Here is a 17984-nt window from a genome sequence, read left to right as displayed (position 1 = left end):
AGATGAAGAGCAGGCACTGCCTCTTAGTACAGACGCAAGCAATATTTTTAAAGTTCTGGCCCTGTTAATTTGCAATTTACTGTACACACACACACACACTTCGTGCTGGGTTGTTACACTCTGTTGTGCCTGCCCAGTGAGGGACTGGCCTGGTCCATTTCCCCCTCTGGTTCCCCTGTCCCAGCCCAGGTCTCCTGCATTTGAGGCCCCAACACCGCACAGGAACGTTAGGAGCCATTAAAGTACTTGTGTGTTGATTAAAGAATTTGACCATAATTAACAACTGAATCGTGAGCCCCTCCCAATTTTTTGGCTCTCTCCCCAACACAGATAGGCTGGGTGGCTCACTGAGGTGAGTTGGGGGGGTGGAGGTGGCGTTCCCTCCCCGAGTCCCTTGGCGTTGCCAGCCTGAGCCACCCCTGCGGCTTTTTGGCCTGGGCAGCTGCCCCCACTCACTCCACCCCAGTTACAGCCCTGTCCTCGGGTAGTTTCAGTCAGCTTCTGCCCCCTTGGGGGGTTGGGTCCTGCTCAGCACTCACCTCACAGTGGCAGCTCCTGGAGCTCCTGCGCTGTGGGGCTGCCTGGGCTTGACTCTGCTCCAGGTGCTGCAACCTCTGGGGTTGCAGCGCTGCTCAGGTTTGGCCCTGGCCCCTGACTGGACCAGATTTGTGAGAGTGGAGTTGTGGAGTGGGGTTGTGGTGCCATTCACTCAAATTTGGCCTCCCCGGCCTCCTGTTATCATGACGGCTGGGCCAAACCTGAGTGGCTCCAGAGGTTGCAATGCCTGGAGCAAGGAGACGAGCCCAGCCCACAACATGGGACAGGAGTTGCCATGCCACCCTTTGAAGCATTCTCGTGACCCAGTTTTGGGGCCCAACCCACAGGTTGGGAAGCTCTGCATTGACAATGGAGGGTTAACCATTTCCCCTCCTACACACTGCCCCATAACCAAAGCCAGACTAGTTCTAAGCGATGACCTTTTAGTCCCATTAGAACACCAGCTCCCACCCCCAGTTTCCATCCTCCACGAAGCTGGAAATTCACCAAAACTTCAAAATGCAATTTGAACAGTTTTATTATGATTCACTCACTCAGCCCCCCGCCTCCCTTTACCTAACCTGGCTACTCCACTCCTACAGCACCCTCTGCTGCTAGATCCACAGAACAGAAAGAATAGGTGTTTCATTCCCAGCTGCAAATCCTGGGAGGCTGGAGAAGAAATAGATGGGGCAAAATTATCAGTACTTCTGAGAGTAGAAAGGAAACCAGCCCCTTTCCCTTTTAATACAATGACTCAAGTGTTCCACATGTTCTATGTGCAGCAAGTGGACACCCTCCAACAATCCCCGATAGAGCGATGACAGTTTTTCTATGTGACCTAGACTGGCAGCAAGAAGGCCGGCACAGACACCGTGGAACCAATCATTTCAACAGCACATGGCAAAAAGCAACTGGCCAGCACGCACTGTTTGCTTTGCACTGAGACATGGGACCTATGCTTTGCCCTCGTGGAGGAATGCAAAGACATCCAACCCGAGTTCAGTCTTTCTCCAAGCAGCGTTAGTCTGACATACGCAACACACTCTCCACTAGAGGAGCCAAGTCACTTGAAAGAGCCACAGTCGGGGGTCTCAGATCCATCTCCGAGATGTGGACAGCTCAGCCATCCTTTTCCAGTGTTCTTTTCTCTGAGGTGCTGCTGGTACTTCCCCAAGAGAGATTCACTTCCAGCAAACAATGATGTTGGGATCATTCTCCAGTCTCTCATCCAGCTCTCGGTAGCTCATGCCTGAGGAAGAAGTAAAGAACAACATCTCTGGCACTAACGTGAGTCCACCCTGCCAACCAAAGTCCCTGTTATTGCTGATGGGGGGAAAGGCAGGCAGAGGGGTGACAAGTCAAGACTAGAATGCCTGATTATGTTGTGTTGAGTCCTCAACTCTCATGCTCCAGCCATTGGGTCTTGGTTTGAGCTGAAGAATGGCCAACAGTGAATGCACAGATTCTGGATTTTGTGTCTCCCAGCTTGCTCACTGGAAAAGTAGCTCTAAAACAGAGACCCAGATAGCCAGGATCAAACCATGGTATCTCGGCAATTACCATTTCAGTGCTGATGGCCATGTCTGACAAAAGGAAGACTCAATGTAGACTGGCCCTGTGCCAGCTTTCCCCTTTCTGCTTTGCCAACCTCTCTCAATCCTCATCTCTGACACCCCCACCTATTGCAATCTTGCCCACAAAACTCCTCACCTCTGACGCCCACTTCAGTTTTAACCCTTTCCAGAGAACATCCTCCCTCGCTGGTACAGCCAGTGATCTCAATGGCTCATGCATCGCTCCCCCTCACCTTTAACTTCCCTATGCCAACCCTTCTCTTAGGCTGTTCCTGAGCAGACACTCCAGTGCCCCAAACAGTCCAGCGGTTGAGATATGGACAGCTATTCCTTCAGTGGGGATCTAATTGAGACCACTAAGTTCGTGCCAGGTGCGGGGCGTACCAATTTTAAATCCAAATCTCCAGAGGACAAAAGGTTAATCCGATACCCTTCTGAGGCGCTCAGCTCTCAAATCCCCTCCTACAGCCAACTCCCTCTCCAAAACACACCTTTCCATTAAGCCTTTCAGCAATCGCCACGAGATTCCTTCCACATCTCTCTCTAGCACACGGCTGAACTGTTTGTTCCGCATCTGTTCTAGACTTTAAGCTTCTATGACCTGCAGGGACCCTACTGTGAACACTCCAATATTTTGCTGTTTAAACAGGATTCAAGAAAGGGCCAGGAAAAAAAAAAAATCAAATGGGTTCTGCTGAAAGGGTCTCCTGAGACGGAACCTCTTCTGGGGCCCTGAGTTCCCACTGTTAGGGCCCTGCACGGATGGAAAATGGCTTTCAGCTAGGTTTGTTACAAGGTGAAGTTGGGCAACGTCTGCAAGTTATTTCATTTGATCAAGTGGGTTTGTCTGGTGCCTTGCAACTCCTGCATATTGCTGCAACTCATCCAAATTGCAAGAACAAAATCCCTCCCACAGCAGTACAGAGCCGAATACAATGACTACAGCTCATAGGTGCTACCGCAGTGCAAATCACAGAGTACCAAATGTTACAGACCTTGAATTAACACCCCCGCCCACTGCCGAGCCATGCTTGGTCTCTTCCCTCTCACTCACACACAAAGCTGGGTTCCTATACCTGTTTTACAGCAGATCTCATCATAGCTGTGGCAGCCTGTGTACAGCCGGGCTGGGTGACTTTTCTCATCCCGCACTATCTTCACAGGATACTTCTGGAGCCGTCGGATGAGGCCCTTCATCAAACCAAACTGGATGAGCTTCCTGAGAGAAGAAGGAATTGCTCTCAGAAGGGCTGCCATCCCAGGAAACCCAGAGTTGGAAGGGTGTGTTCACCTGCCACATGGTCTCAAATGCCAGTGGGGCTCAGCTCCAACCCAGCCTCTCCTCCCACCTCCTCGAGCAAAGTCAGAATGCTGAGCAGGTGACCTACCAGCATGTTTGGAGGTTACATAGAGTATCAGGGTTAGAAGGGACCTCAGGAGGTCATATAGTCCAACCCCCTGCTCAAAGCAGGACCAATCCCCAACTAAATCATCCCAGCCAGGGCTTTGTCAAGCCTGGGCTTACAAATATCTAAGGAAGGAGATTCCACCACCTCCCTAGGTAACGCATTCCAGTGTTTCACCACCCTCCTAGTGAAATAGTTTTTCCTAATATCCAACCTAAACCTCCCCCACTGCAACTTGAGACCATTACTCCTTGTTCTGTCATCAGCTACCATTGAGAACAGTCTAGATCCATCCTCTTTGGAACCCCCTTTCAGGTAGTTGAAAGCAGCTATCAAATCCCCCCTCAATCTTCTCTTCCACAGACTAAACAACCCCCGTTCCTTCAGCCTCTCCTCATAAGTCATGTGTTCCAGTCCCCTAATCATTTTTGTTGCCCTCCGCTGGAGGTTTTCCAATTTTTCCACATCCTTCTTGTAGTGTGGGGCCCAAAACTGGACACAGTACTCCAGATGAGGCCTCACCCGTGTCGAATAGAGGGGAATGATCACGTCCCTCAATCTGCTGGCAATGCCCCTACATATACAACCCAAAATGCCGTTAGCCTTCTTGGTAGAAAGGGCACACTGTTGACTCATATCCAGCTTCTTGTCCACTGTAACCCCTAGGTCCTTTTCTGCAGAACTGCTGCCTAGCCATTCGGTCCCTAGTCTGTAGCGGTGCATGGGATTCTTCCGTCCTAAGTGCAGGACTCTGCACTTGTCCTTGTTGAACCTCATCAGATTTCTTTTGGCACAATCCTCTAATTTGTCTAGGTCCCTCTGTATCCTATCCCTACCCTCCAGCGTATCTACCTCTCCTCCCAGTTTAGTGTCATCTGCAAACTTGCTGAGGGTGCAATCCACACCATCCTCCAGATCATTTATGAAGATACTGAACAAAACCAGCCCACACCAATGGGGAGGACTTCACTTTCTGCTGGCCCAGCAGCTCTAACTGCTGGGTCATGGGGTGAACTATAATCTCAGTACAATTCTGAAAAAGGAAGGCGCTAGAGCATGAAACAATCAGGAGACCTGGGCTCCACTCCTGCCTCTGCTGCCGCTTCACTGAGAGCGCCTGGGTAAGTCACTGTGCTGATGTGCCTCAGTTTCCCCACCTGTAAAGTTGGGTAAATGATACTGAGGGGTACACTCTAAGCCAGCTCTGCTAACTAGCCATGGGCTTCCCACATCACTGAGCCACTAGCATTCATCTGCGCTTTCACTGGCACACAGCGATGTCATGGCCTCATCCTCAGAGCTTCCTTCGGAAAGGGGATGCAGCCTCAGACCTTTCATCCACTCTCTGGAGCTGCAGGGTGTAGCGGCAGATGAGGTCTCGCACCGTCGTGCCAGGGCTCAGCCCGCAGTAGAGCTGGAAGACGTCTCTCAGACTGGCTCGCTTATGACCTGTGGGGAAGAGAGACACCCTGAAGTGACAAAACGGGGGATAGAGCTAAGGAGGAGAATGTCTTGGAGATTAACAGGGCCTGCCCAATCCCTGCGGGGGGGGGTCTCACTACCATCCCCAAGTTAAATGGTGGTGGAACAGTGTCAACACAGAAATATGGAGCTGCCTTTGTGTGCTCCGCAGGTCATGCAGCTGGAATATTGCACCCATCTGAAGGGGGGAAACATTGGTCAGGACATACAGCTTATCCTAGACTCTGAGATTGTGACATTCTACTGGGACATGTGGGACTTTACAAGACCCCAGTTTAGCATCTCAGCTGAAGGATGATGTCACCTAAAGTGTGAGTATCAGGACCAAGTCCTGCAATGGGACACATCATCCTCGCCTGGAGAAGTGCTCCCAACGCGGCTTCGCTCTTACCAAGCTCATAGGAATGGGCAGACTGGATCAGAGCCAAGGTCCATTCAGCCCAACCACCTGTCTCTGACAGCAGCCAGCACCAGCTGAGTCAGAGAGAGATGTAAAAACTCTGCAGTAGTTGATTTGGGATCATGTGAGGGGCAGATTAAATATCATCCTGGTCTCTAATAGTTAAAGTTGTCTTAACACCTGAAGCACAGGGTTTAATATCCCTTCTAACCGTGTTATCATAGTTAATTATGGTAACTGACTATTCTTGCCGTCCATATAATTATGCAATCCCTTTTTAAATTCTGTTAAATTCTTGGCCTCCACAACATCCCGTGGCAGTGAATTCCACCATATAATTACACACAGTGGGAAAATGTATTTCTTTTCTGAATTTGCCACCTTTTAATTTTATTTGATGTCCTCTTGTTCTTGTGTTAGGACACAGGGGAGAATAGAAACTCCTCACCTCCCTTCTCTAGGCCATTTGTTATTCTATAGACTTCTATCGCGTCCCTCTTCGTCATCTCCTTTCTAAGGTGATGACCCCAGTTTTTCTATTCTCACTCTTCTCTGAACCCCTCTGAATCTGCAATATCCTTTTGGAGCTGGGGTGGCCAGAACTATATAACCACTTCAAATGAGGCTTTACCACTGATTTATATAAAGACTTTAGAATAGTCTATTATTCTCCACCTTATTCCTCCAACCATCTGATTTGCTTTCTTAACTGCAGCTGCCCACTGAGTAGAAGTCTCCATTGATCTGTCTACAATGATGCCCAGGTCCCTTCCTTGAACTGATACAGTTGACTTAGAACCCTGGCAGGCATGGAAGTAGTTAACGTTTTCCCTTCCACTGTGCATTACTCTGCATTTATCAACGCTCAGTTTCATTTACCATTTGATGCCCACTCACCTCGCTTGGTTAGGTCTCTCTGAAGTTCTTCCCAGCCATCCCTGACCTTGACTAACCTAAATAACTTTGTGGCATCTACAACTTTTGCTGCCTCAATACTCAACCCCTTTGTCAGATCATTAACACATTAACACAGGACCTAGTACACAAACTTGAAGGCCCCGCTACCAGCCTTTTGCCATGAGCAAACTCAAGGGAGAAAGAGCCAGTGCTGAACTGTTGGTTTCCCAGTCCCTAGCAAATCTCTGGAGGAATCAGAAGGCCGTGACGGCATATCCTGGGCCAGCACAATCTTACCATATCTAGCTCAGTTCAGGCCTGCTATACCTTGCTTGGTGACATAAGAGAGACATTCTTCTTGGAGGCATTTATCATCCACCAGATCCTGGACTTTAGGTGTGGTACAGTATACATTTGAGTACTGGTAAGGAAAGAGAGAGAGAGATGAAATTCCTATTAACCAGAGGCTGCAGAGTTTTAGCTCTGGGCCTAGGATTTAAGCCAAACAACACTAAAGACTCCAAGACAAACAATTTGGTGGAGCCAGCCAAGGAGAAGAACCTGCAGCACACCACCACAGAGCAGCGTAACTGGCACGTGAATCAAAGCACTGTGCTGTCCTGGAAGAATTACCCTCTATAGAGCATAGGGTGCAACTGCATGTCAGAAGCCCAAGATTCTTCCCCTTTCTAAATCTGGCATTGTGAGCCAGTGATTCTGCTCGACCGAATTCTACAGCCACTGCTGCGCCAGGCCTACAGTTCTGCTTATACCTATGTGCGTGTTAGAGCAGATGCGACCTGTATGCAGCCCTCTCTGCAACAGTACCAGGAACCAGGTGCTATTAAAAGAATATGGGGAAAAAACATAGCAGGTCCCATGTATTCAGATGGCCCAGCTCCAGTCATACTGCCAAGGACAACAGCAGAGCTGCAGGTCAGTACTAAAGCTTTACAACCCTATTGCAGTTCTTAGTACCAGCCTAGCACTCCCATACTGGTTTTGTCCTAGGTCTTCTCCCAAGAAGGGGCTGTCTGTCCACTAGTGAGGTAGTTTTGTGCTGTGCCTAACATGGGGCCAGCAGACTCCTTCCAAGAGAGACCAGAGCTCCAGAGGTGAAAGGTCACACGTGCCAGGCTAATAATGGGCTGGAATCTTTTGCTCCTAGCCATACCCACCTGAAGTATGGAGACCAGAGTCACCACCCCATAGTATCTGCAAGACAGACAATGAAACATTAGAAATCACCGATTATAGATTCAAACACCAGCCTCTTCCCTAGTGAATGCACAGGTTTTATTACTCTCCACTAGCTGCAGGCTGGGTTTTCTGTAGTGCTCCCTCTACAGGGAACTCTGCAGGGAATTTCTTCTAAATTCAGAATCCCATGTGTCAAGGGGATCGGGATGCAGGGCTAAAGTCAGAACTGGGGGTGAGAAGGGTGGGTATATGGATCTGTGTGAGTGTTCTGATCAGGGACCCTTCTCCTTCCCGATGCCCTAGGTCTTTGCACTTACAGCAGGTTCTGGATAGCAATTCGCACCAAATTGAGCTCCACGTCGGCTTCAGCAGAGATTTTCTGGATGTGTCGAAATCCATCAATGTATGGCAGGATCTAAGGAGGCAGCACGTGAGAGCGATCAGACCAAAGAGTGGAACATCTGCACGAGAAACCCCCTATAGAGACATCAAGGGGAGCGTGCGTGCGTGTGAGGGAAATCTAGTGTGTTTTCAGATTGATAATGACAGGTTTCAGAGTTGCAGCTGTGTTAGTCTGTATCCGCAAAAAGAAAAGGAGTACTTGTGGCACCTCAGAGACGAACAAATTTATCTGAGCATAAGCTTATGCTCAAATAAATTTGTTAGTCTTTAAAGTGCCACAAGTACTCCTTTTCTTTTTGCAGATTGATAAGGTAATCTATGACCACAAACAATTAAATGACTCAATCATCATTGCATGGTTATTGCATGTGGTCACTATGGGGCAGAGTTATGGTTGTTTAGGTACCTTAACTGTGCATTAGTTACACTGATATGTTTGGATTTCTCTTGAGTTAACCTTAGCTCTATGTTTCCTGTGTTTATAACGTTTGGTCTGAGGAAAGTCACAACATCCCTGCAATGTTTTTTACCCATAAGTGACCGATACATACTCTCAATAGTATCTCTGTCTTAAGGTAGCTTTTTTAACATGAGACAGTGATATGGTTCTGTGCACCAGACATGTGCACTTCTAACATCCAAGAACTCTTGTATCCAACTTCAAAGTCACATTTACTGGAAAGAGCAAATTATATCATTATAGAACTGAACAAAAAAGGCACAGGCCACCTTGGGCCAGATTTTCCAGTAAACGTGGTCCATGCACAAAGGGTCAATGAGACCATCAGAAGAGATTTAACATGGACACTAGATACCGTGCTGTCATAAACATACAGCTAAGGGTAGCATAACATCCCTCCTTTACCTGTAAAGGGTTAATCAATCATAGAATATCAGGGTTGGAAGGGACCTCAGTAGGTCATCTAGTCCAACCCCCTGCTCAAAGCAGGACCAATCCCCAGTTTTTGTCCCAGATCCCTAAATGGCCCCCTCAAGGATTGAACTCACAACCCTGGGTTTAGCAGGACAATGCTCAAACCACTGAGCTATCCCTCCCCATTAACCTAGTTTCAGAGTAGCAGTATTCGTTTATGGACAGGGCCCTCTCAGCATGGGAGCAATGTAACTGAGGCTCTCAGGCTTGTTATAAAGCATTTGGAGTCCATCTCAACACCACCCATAACCAAGGGCATCCCAGCATTTCACCAAGCACAATAAAGGGATCCCAAACTTCTCACCGGTCACAGCCGAGGTAACCCTAGTGTCCCACCAATCACAGCATAGGGTACCCAAACATCCTACCAATTACAGTCAAGGACAGCTCAATGCTCTAAGCTCTTCCTCCACCTTGAGACTGTGGTTTCCTCAGATGCACGTGATTTTCTCCTGTATGCATGTTCTCAAGCACTTCGAACGAAGACACCAACATTTCCCAGCATTGATACTGTTCTTATGCTCTATTTCCATAGCACCATGGGCTGCATGACCCCATATAGCTAAGTACAAAAGGTCCCTGCCTCTGTGGGCTTACAGTCTGAATTAGACACCACAGTGCAAACAAAGGTTTCAGAGTAGCAGCCGTGTTAGTCTGTATTCACAAAAAGAAAAGGAGTACTTGTGGCACCTTAGAGACTAACAAATTTATTTGAGCATAAGCTATGAAAACTTATGCTCAAATAAATTTGTTAGTCTCTAAGGTGCCACAAGTACTCCTTTTCTTCTTTCTATTAACCTAGTTGGCACCTGACCAGAAGGACCAATGGGGAAAGAAGATACTTTCAAATGGGGGGGCAGGGAGGGGGAGGTTTTTGTTTGGGCTTTTGTTGTTCTCTACCGAGACAAAGAGAGACCAAGCAAGTAATCCAACTCCTACTGAATGATACATCTAAAATTACAGAAATAGTAAGTAATAGCAAGGAAATGTGTTAGATTATCTTTTGTTTTAGCTTGTGAATTTCCCCTAGGCTAAGAGGGAGGTTTATTCCTGTTTTTTTTGTTTTGGTTTGGTTTTTTTTTGTAACTTTAAAGTTTTGCCTAGAGGGGAATCCTCTGTGTTTTGAATCTGATTACCCTGTAAAATTACCTTCCATCCTGATTTTACAGAGGTGCATTTTTACTTTTTCTTTATAATAAAGTTCTGCTTTTAAGAACCTGATTGGTTTTTAGTGTCCTAAAACCCCAAGGGGCTGGTCTGTGCTCCCCTTGTTTACTCTCAAGCCTCCCCAGGAACAGTCAGGGGAAGGGACTTGGGGTGATATTTTGGGGAAACAGGAACTCCAAGTGGTCCTTTTCCTAAATCTTTGTCAAACTCACTTGGTTGTGGCAGCGATATCGTTCCAAAGACAAGGAAGAATTTGTGCCTTGGGGAAACTTTTAACCTAAGCTGGTAGAAATAAGCTTAGGGGGACTTTCATGCAGGTCCCCACATCTGTACCCTAGAGTTCAGAGAGGGGAGGGAACCCTGATACGTGCTGAATAAGAATACAGGACAACCTCACTATAAACACATGCACCTCTGTATTCCATCCCTGTTTGGAAGTGTCTGCAACTGGAGAGCAGAGTTCCATGCTATTTAACACTTTGTTAACCAGCCCTAGTCACTGGATGGACACTTCCCCATAAAGGACATCTTTGCTTGATTTGGACAGCGTTAGCAACAGTCGTTGCCATTTATCACACGTTCACTGGGAATGGTTCAGCACAGGCATACCACTGCAATCAGTAAAGTCTTCTCCACAAAAGGGATCAAGCTCCCCAGTCCTAGGACCCTGGGAAGGCCGGGCTGCTACCCAATAGCATTCTCCTTCCTCTTGTCTCCCAAGCAAGGGATTTATAGCCCCAGGAAAGGGCTACAGGTTGCTGAGCTGTGGTAACCCCTTGCTCACTGGGCACCAGGTAGTGCAACAGCCCTGTCACATCTCCATTCAGCTAATGGAGTCGCTGGGATGGGAGATGACCCCATTAGAATGTCCCCCCTGCTTAGCCCCGCCCGGATGAAGCAGACAGACCTGCTGAGTGGTGAGATCCCACTGGGCATTGAAGAAATCATCCTTGTCCAGGGTGAAGACAGGCACATCGTACTCTTGCACAATCGGAGGGTCTGGCCGCTGCTCGATCACTTTCAGGTGAATGGTGTTCGATTCATCTAGGGAGGAGGAGATGAAAGCACTCAGTTTTGCTAGGAAACACCTGCTGTGTCTCTCAACTTTCCCAACCAAAATCAGCCCTGCTGTAACAGTGCAATGGGAACTGCACCCGCTGCTGACATCACGGCAAGATTTGACCCTCAGATGCCAACCTCCCCTTCCATCCTCTGTGCAAGACTCTGTTACAGCAATCTGGTCCAGCAGTTCTCAAACTTTTGTACTGGTGACCCCTTTCACATAGCAAGCCTCTGAGTGTGACCCCCCCCTTATAAATTAAAAACACTTTTTTATATATTTAACACCATTATAAATGCTGGATGCAAAGCAGGATTTGGAGTGGAGGTGGACAGCTTGCGACCTCCCATGTAATAACCTTGTGACCCCCTGAGGGGTCCAGATCCCCAGTTTGAGAACCCCTGATCTGGTCAGTATAGAGCAGCTGCCCTTTTCTTCCCAGCAGTAGCCAATTCCGCTGTAATCACAGCCCATTAGCACTCCAGGGATGGCAGAGGCAATAAGGGAGCAGTGCACTCCCGCAGTACATCTAACTCTCTTCTCTCCCCTGTGCTTCTCCCCCATGAAGGTCACACAAGCTACACTTCAAATACCGCAAAACAAAACAGCACAAGGGTGGGGTACAGGTGGAGCTGCAAGTCGGACCCTCCACCCCCAAACTACAAACACTATATCAGGCAGCTCCTCTGCCTCAGACAGGATCCCCTAGTGGGGTGATGCTAAGGGACTCATTGTGAGGCTGGGAAGGGACAGAGAAAGAGACTACATTGCAGCTGGACGTCCAGCGAGCCTACCTATTGGCAAGGTACATTTCCCAGTGGCGTTGAGTTCCTCCAGGAGGATGGTCATTATTGGCACCAGCTTTTGTTTACTCTCTTCATTGGAGATGAAGCCACTTTCCAGCTAGGAGAGAACAGGGTCAGTGTCATTGCCTCTCAATAGCAGCAAGCCACCTCGCATCTCTCTATAAAGCTGCCATGGAGCTGTTATGCAGGCAATACGATAAGGAAACCCCACTGGTATTTTTTCCTTTGTTCTTTTCTTACTTATAGTTTGATCCTGGAAACCTGTCACTCACCTAATTAATGACAAATCTCCCCTTTAAACCATGATGTGTTATACAGGATCAAGTGGTGAAATCCTGGCTCCAGTGAAGTCTCAAACTCCCATCGACTTCAATGGATTTCATCTAAGGAATTATTTTTTAGGGCCGTAAGCAAGCACAGAGGCCTGAAAGGATGTTTTTAACTTGAGAAATATTAAGAGTATCATGACAAGGAGAAATGGTCAGTGCTTTGGAGTACAAGTAGTCTGCTTGAATGATGTCTTTCTCCTCTTCAGAAAAGATGCCAAACTCATTCAGAGCACCCATGTAATCTGGATTCATTTTGAGGGCATACATGAAGAGTTTATGGGCTTTCTCACGCTTCCCCTGCCGTTTCATTTCAAGGGCTTGATTCAAAGCTGCTTTGGCTTCTAATTTGATTTCTGGGGAGGGTTTGGATTTCAGCACCAGCAGCTCTAATCCATTTGAAGTCAAGATGAGTACAGTTGTCTGCCCTGTGTGCCTGGTAATCCCTACATAGCCTACTCCCGATTTAGTTTTCAGGAAGGAGAGTCCTTTGAGCACTGCCTGACACTGCTCTTCTACCGCAGCCAGTGGTTTTCCATGGCTTTGTTGGCAGATCTCTGGGAATGATCAGGGATGTTTACCATGGGCTGTTAATACCTTACTTGAAAGTGTAAGCTTCTATTCAAAGTGTTGCTAAGGAAGAAACAACACAATTGCGTCCCTTGATCCTAAACAACACACATCCTCACCTGAACTACAAGCTTCCCTATACAGTCATTATGGTCACGTGCATGATTCTCAAAGTGCATAGTTTATACCATTTACTGTTAAAAAGGAAATTTTAAATTAATGAACTCACACTTAATAGAAACAAACCACCCCCATATTATTTATTATCAATCACTGAAACTGGCTAACTTAAAATAGTCTTATTTCTAACAAAAAGTGGCTGGAGTTTCTCCATTATGAGAACTCAGTTTCCCAGGAAATGGACCAGAGAAAATAGTGAGAAAGACACTACCTGACATTTCAATTTGTTTAAACAAACAAAAAGTGAATGGGCATGGCATTATGTGCTTTTTAATTAACCATTGGAACAGTTTACCAAGGCTGGCAGTGGATTCTCCCTGTTTTTAAATCAATGTTGTCTGTTTTTCTAAAAGCTCTACCCTAGGAAGTTCTCTGGCCTGTGTTATACAGGAGGTCAGACTAGATGATTACAGCAATCCATTCTGGCTTGGAATCTATGAACAACAATAAGGCCTTGCCTACACTGCCACTTTACAGCGCTACAACTTTCTCGCTCAGGGGTGTGAAAAAAAACACACACCCCTGAGCGCTGCAAGTTACAGCGCTGTAAAGCTAGTGTAGACAGTGCACCAGCACTGGCAGCTACTCCCCTCGTGGGGGTGGTATTTTTACAGTGCTGGGAGAGCTCTCTCCCAGTGCTGGTGCCGCAACTACACAGTCACGTTAAAGTACTGCCATGGCAGCACTTTAACGCTGCTAGTGAAAACACACCCTAAAGTGCACCCATGCACACACAATGGGGAAGAGTTGGGGTTACAGACACACAACCGTGACTATAAAAACACTTAACAGCACAACCACAGCATTCTCTTAACGTGTTTTTATATGTAATCACGTAAAAAAGTGGGAATTTGCTGTAATATTTTTATGATCCCATGTGTGCCTCAGTTTCCCCTATAAAAACAAGGAGTCCGGTGGCACCTTAAAGACTAACAGATTTTTTTGGGCATAAGCTTTCGTGGGTAAAAAACTACTTCTTCAGATGCATGGAGTGAAAATTACAGATGCAGGCATTATATACTGACACATGAAGAGCAGGGAGTTACCTCACAAGTCAGTCAGTATATAATGCCTGCATCTGTAATTTTCACTCCATGCATCTGAAGAAGTAGTTTTTTTACCCACAAAAGCTTATGCCCAAAAAAATCTGTTAGTCTTTAAGGTGCCACCGGACTCCTTGTTGTTTTTGTGGATACAGACTAACACGGCTACCCCGATTCTAGTTTCCCCTATGTTTTGCATGGTTACCCAATGTGGGGAAAAAGGACTATTTGCTCTCAGGGCAGGCTGGGAGACACAGGTATGAATGTGGCCTAGCTGTCTGAGCATGAATGGGTCATTGGAAAAGGACTGGCTGACACCAGCCCCATATCAATGGGAAATCTGAGATGAGTAGAAAACCTAGTCACCAGGACACTGACACGTAGCAACCAACGATCCTGAGGGAGATGGATTTCCCCACCTCACAGCAGGGAAGCTGAGCAGAGACTCCCAGCTCGATAACAAAGGACTGGGAAGGTTCAATCTAAATAGACGATCAGACCGCGTGGCCTACCCTGTGTAGGTAGGACAAGACCTCTTGGAGGTCTGGCACATCAAAGGGATTTCTCCTAGAGATTGTTCTAAAGCTGGAGGGGTGGGGGGACATAGCACCAAACCCGTGGATCCACATTAGGTATTGAACGGGTGCATCATTGCCACATCTGACCTCTAAGGTAGTGAGATAGCCAGCCAGTTTCTTCACAATGGGTTCCAATGCACAAGTCTTGGCTCTAGCATCACAAACAAAGCCCAGATTGAAGAGCAGAGCGTTCCGGCTGTATTTTTTGTGCTCGATACAAACCGGGCAGCCAATCAGCTTCTTCTCCATAGCAGTCCTATCAAAGAAAAACAGGCACAAGCCGTCAACTGCGATTGTTCTGGAAGCACTGGTCAGAACTCCATAGTGAAGGATTTTGCTTTTAAAATAGACACTCCTTTGCTTTGTATGAAAAATAGAAAGGATCCTCCCCAAACTTACTCCGAGCCCAGAATGAACTTTCTGAGAATTTAGAAATAAACGCGTTCATCAGTTTACGAGTGAGAGTCATTTAAGAAATTTAGCATCTGTGCCAGGCTTTGTCCTGAATTCTCTTAACAGGAAAACGCAGATTCTTCAAAGTTTCCATGTAGTTAAAATTTATTGAAATCTTGTGCACAGACTGTAATTAAATTATTAAAAATGGTGATTGCTCATTGCTATGATTATACAGGCTACAAACAGGTTCAGGCCACCAGCTCAGTTGACTTAATGAAGTGGGGCCAAAGTTAACAACCGCAACTCACAAGAATGGGCCTCTGTTCTTTATTTTTCTCCTTTAGCAATCTAGCCTTCTGCCTCTTCAGAAGGTCCCTGTTCCCCTATAAGCACTGACGGCATGGTTTCAACAGCACTTGTCTTGAACAGCTTGATTCCTGCTGGACCTGCCAAGCAACAAGCTGTGGGCCTCATCTCTTAGCTAGGACTGGTGAAAGGTGATAGGAGTCTCTCCTATCCAGGTCTATTTATACACAGAGGAGCTACTGCTCAAGCAGTGGCAAAGAAAGCTTCTCTCAACCCACATGCCTCCCCCTTGACCTGAAGGTGCCATCACTAGAGGTGAAAGCACAGATTAAAATCTCCATGCTCCAGTCCATCCTTGGCCTCTCTCCGAGACAGAAGAAAGGGGCCCCAAGGAGTGTAGTGGTGGGTTTTGTGACATGGAAACTTGTCTGCTGGGAAATGGACCAAGATCCACAAGTCATATCACGCAGGCCACCAGTCAGCTATCAGATGGGTACAGCGGTCAGTCACCTCTGGGCTGAGCAGGGTGAAAAGCCTTGTCCAGTTCTGTCTGGGGAGCCAGAGCTCTGCTTCGAGACTGTGGGTGCAGTTCTAGGTGGTACTCACACTGTGATGAGCTTGTTCTGCAGCTCGGGTTTGGTGATGATGTACACCTGGACTGTGTCAAAGAGTTCTCGGGATATGAAATCCTCTGGGACCTGCATGGCCAGGGAAACAATAAAGTATCACTGAAGAGCCAAGAGACATAACCCTACAGTCTCATAAGAAACCCTAGCAACAGGATACAGGCAGGACAAGGAGAGCGAGCTCCTGGGAAAAGTCACTTTTGTAGACAGACACAAGATGTCACAGTATAAAATGTCACAGTTCAGCTGAAGACACACACAGGGCCCAGCTGCAGGCCCTTGACTCATGGGGCCACCATTGGCTGGGTGCTGGAGACAGCATAGACTGAATTCCCTCAGTTCATTGCCTGACTGAATACCCAATAGACCCCTGCCCCAAATACTCTGCCATCACTGACCTGGTAGGTTATTTTAGGCCCCAGCGTTGGGTGGAATTCACTGAAGAAGATGCACTCAATTCTGCTGCTGCTGTCCATGGTTACTGCTGCAAGAGATACAACACAGAACTGATGCTTACCAAAAGACCAATCGAGTAGATTCTCTTTGGATTCTCTTCTCTTGGTCTTTTCCTTCCTCTCCCACGGAGAATGCTAGTGCAATAAAAATAATACAAACCTTACATTAATGCAAATTTTCAAATTCACAAGACTCATGTGTTCCAAAGCTGAGTTACAGCAGCTGTAAATCTGGCCTACGTGATATATACAAACTCTGAAGTTAATGCCATGTGTGATAATACACATGCATTAGAGGGACAGGTAGCGTATAAAATACCCAGCCTTTGACACAGCACTAGTATGGCTTTATGCACTGAATTCCAGTGCAATCACCATACTAGTGGCTGAGCCCTATCTCATTAACAAAGTCACTTTACATCAAAACAGGCCTTTGCCTCTCCTTCCAGTCCAGCAGTTACTTATGTGAAGCAACACTTTCACACACCTACTGCCCACTGGAAGTTGACTGTACATGTAAAATATAAATTATTCCCTGACTTCTACATGATTAAAACATTAACTTGAAAGGTGACCTGCAAAGGTACACAAAAATGGAATAGAATTATGATATCATAAAAAGCAAGAGTGAAAGTTTAGCAACTGCAAGAGAAAGGAGTCTTAGAATATTTAAATCTTTTTTTCCTCAGGAGCAGGGGCAGGGGAATGGGGTGAATTTTAGGCATAAATATTAAAAAAAAAAAAAAGTTTGCTTTTGTTGAGTATTAAAGTTTAACATGAGCTTTTTGCAAAGATTCATGTTGCAAAGCGCAAACTCGCAAGTTTTATGGATCATGAACATAAAGGTAAAACTGAAGTTAATGTTCAAATACAAATTAATATCCACAGAACATTTCCCTCCCCCTTAGCCACACTTCTTTTGCTCAGTGCTACAGCTGCTAATACCTAAAACGTCTATACCATTGATCATCCCAGGGTGTCAGCGCATTAGTGCAGCTGGGTGAATATCATCACCCCACTGTACAGAGACATAAAGCCTGCTTAAGAGCATACAGCAAGCTGGGGAAAGGGACTCTGGAGTCCTGGCCCTGTGAGCTAGCGACTGAACTCCCTTCCCCACGATGGGGATAGAACCCAGGAGTGCTGGTTCCCACCCCCACCAGACCCTCTCCCCTCCCAGAGCCAGCACAGATCCCAGCAGTCCTGGCTCCCGCCCAGGCTGAGCACACACCCTGGGCTCTCAGCTCTGGGTGGCGCAGGGATGCCCGTGCTCTAGGCGTAGGGAGAAGGGAACTGTCCACGTGACGTGCGCTAGACGGGGGGTGGCAAACAGCCGCGCCCAAGCGACCCTACAATAACCCGGCGCAGGGCCCCAGCCTTTGCAACTCAGCCGCAAACACGAAACCAATCACCTACCCCACGTCGCACATGCGCACACAGCCGCCGCCTAAGCCAGCGCAGGAGCCCTCTTATCCGAGCTTTTCGACAGGTGCATGCGCAAGCTAGCAAGGGGTCACTCCCCGCCGGCCGATCTACGCATGCGCACTGAAGGCTCGCCCGCATAGGACTAGAACGCCCCTCCTTTTGTCACATGTTCCCGGAGCATGAAGGTGAAGTCGCCGTGACAGGACGTCGG

General features: G+C 47.3%; 1 protein-coding gene across 4 annotated transcripts; it reads right to left on the bottom strand.

Annotated features, from left to right (window-relative positions):
* Positions 1–1064: 1064 nt before the first annotated feature.
* On the bottom strand, positions 1065–17900 carry NPRL2 (NPR2 like, GATOR1 complex subunit). 4 transcript variants are annotated; one of them, XM_077822113.1, is made up of 12 exons: positions 17765–17900; positions 16292–16483; positions 15874–15965; positions 14653–14821; positions 11857–11965; positions 10910–11046; positions 7817–7914; positions 7478–7514; positions 6627–6720; positions 4852–4969; positions 3191–3333; positions 1065–1789 (listed from the first exon to the last, which is right to left on the bottom strand). In XM_077822113.1, the coding sequence occupies exons 2-12, from the start codon at positions 16367–16369 to the stop codon at positions 1722–1724; spliced, it is 1143 nt and encodes a 380-aa protein (XP_077678239.1). In that variant the 5' UTR covers positions 16370–16483; positions 17765–17900; the 3' UTR covers positions 1065–1721. The 4 variants fall into 4 exon arrangements, with proteins under 4 accessions (XP_077678239.1, XP_077678240.1, XP_077678241.1 ...); XM_077822114.1 differs by having other exon boundaries at positions 16411–16483; positions 17765–17885; XM_077822115.1 differs by having other exon boundaries at positions 16292–16377; positions 17765–17859.
* Between the last annotated feature and the right edge of the window lie 84 nt (positions 17901–17984).

This window comes from Eretmochelys imbricata, chromosome 7 (assembly GCF_965152235.1).
Source record: "Eretmochelys imbricata isolate rEreImb1 chromosome 7, rEreImb1.hap1, whole genome shotgun sequence".
NCBI classification, from domain to species: Eukaryota; Metazoa; Chordata; order Testudines; family Cheloniidae; genus Eretmochelys; species Eretmochelys imbricata.
The sequence above is the reverse complement of the archived record's forward strand: the minus strand, read 5'-3'. Positions and strand labels throughout refer to the sequence as shown.

Coding starts and splice junctions, on each gene's coding strand:
- NPRL2 (XM_077822114.1), bottom strand. Junction 11,966..14,652: donor GCTATCTCACTACCTTAGAG/GTCAGATGTGGC, acceptor GTTCTCTCCTAG/CTGGAAAGTGGCTTCATCTC. Junction 6,721..7,477: donor CTCTGGTCTCCATACTTCAG/GTGGGTATGGCT, acceptor TTTCCTTACCAG/TACTCAAATGTATACTGTAC.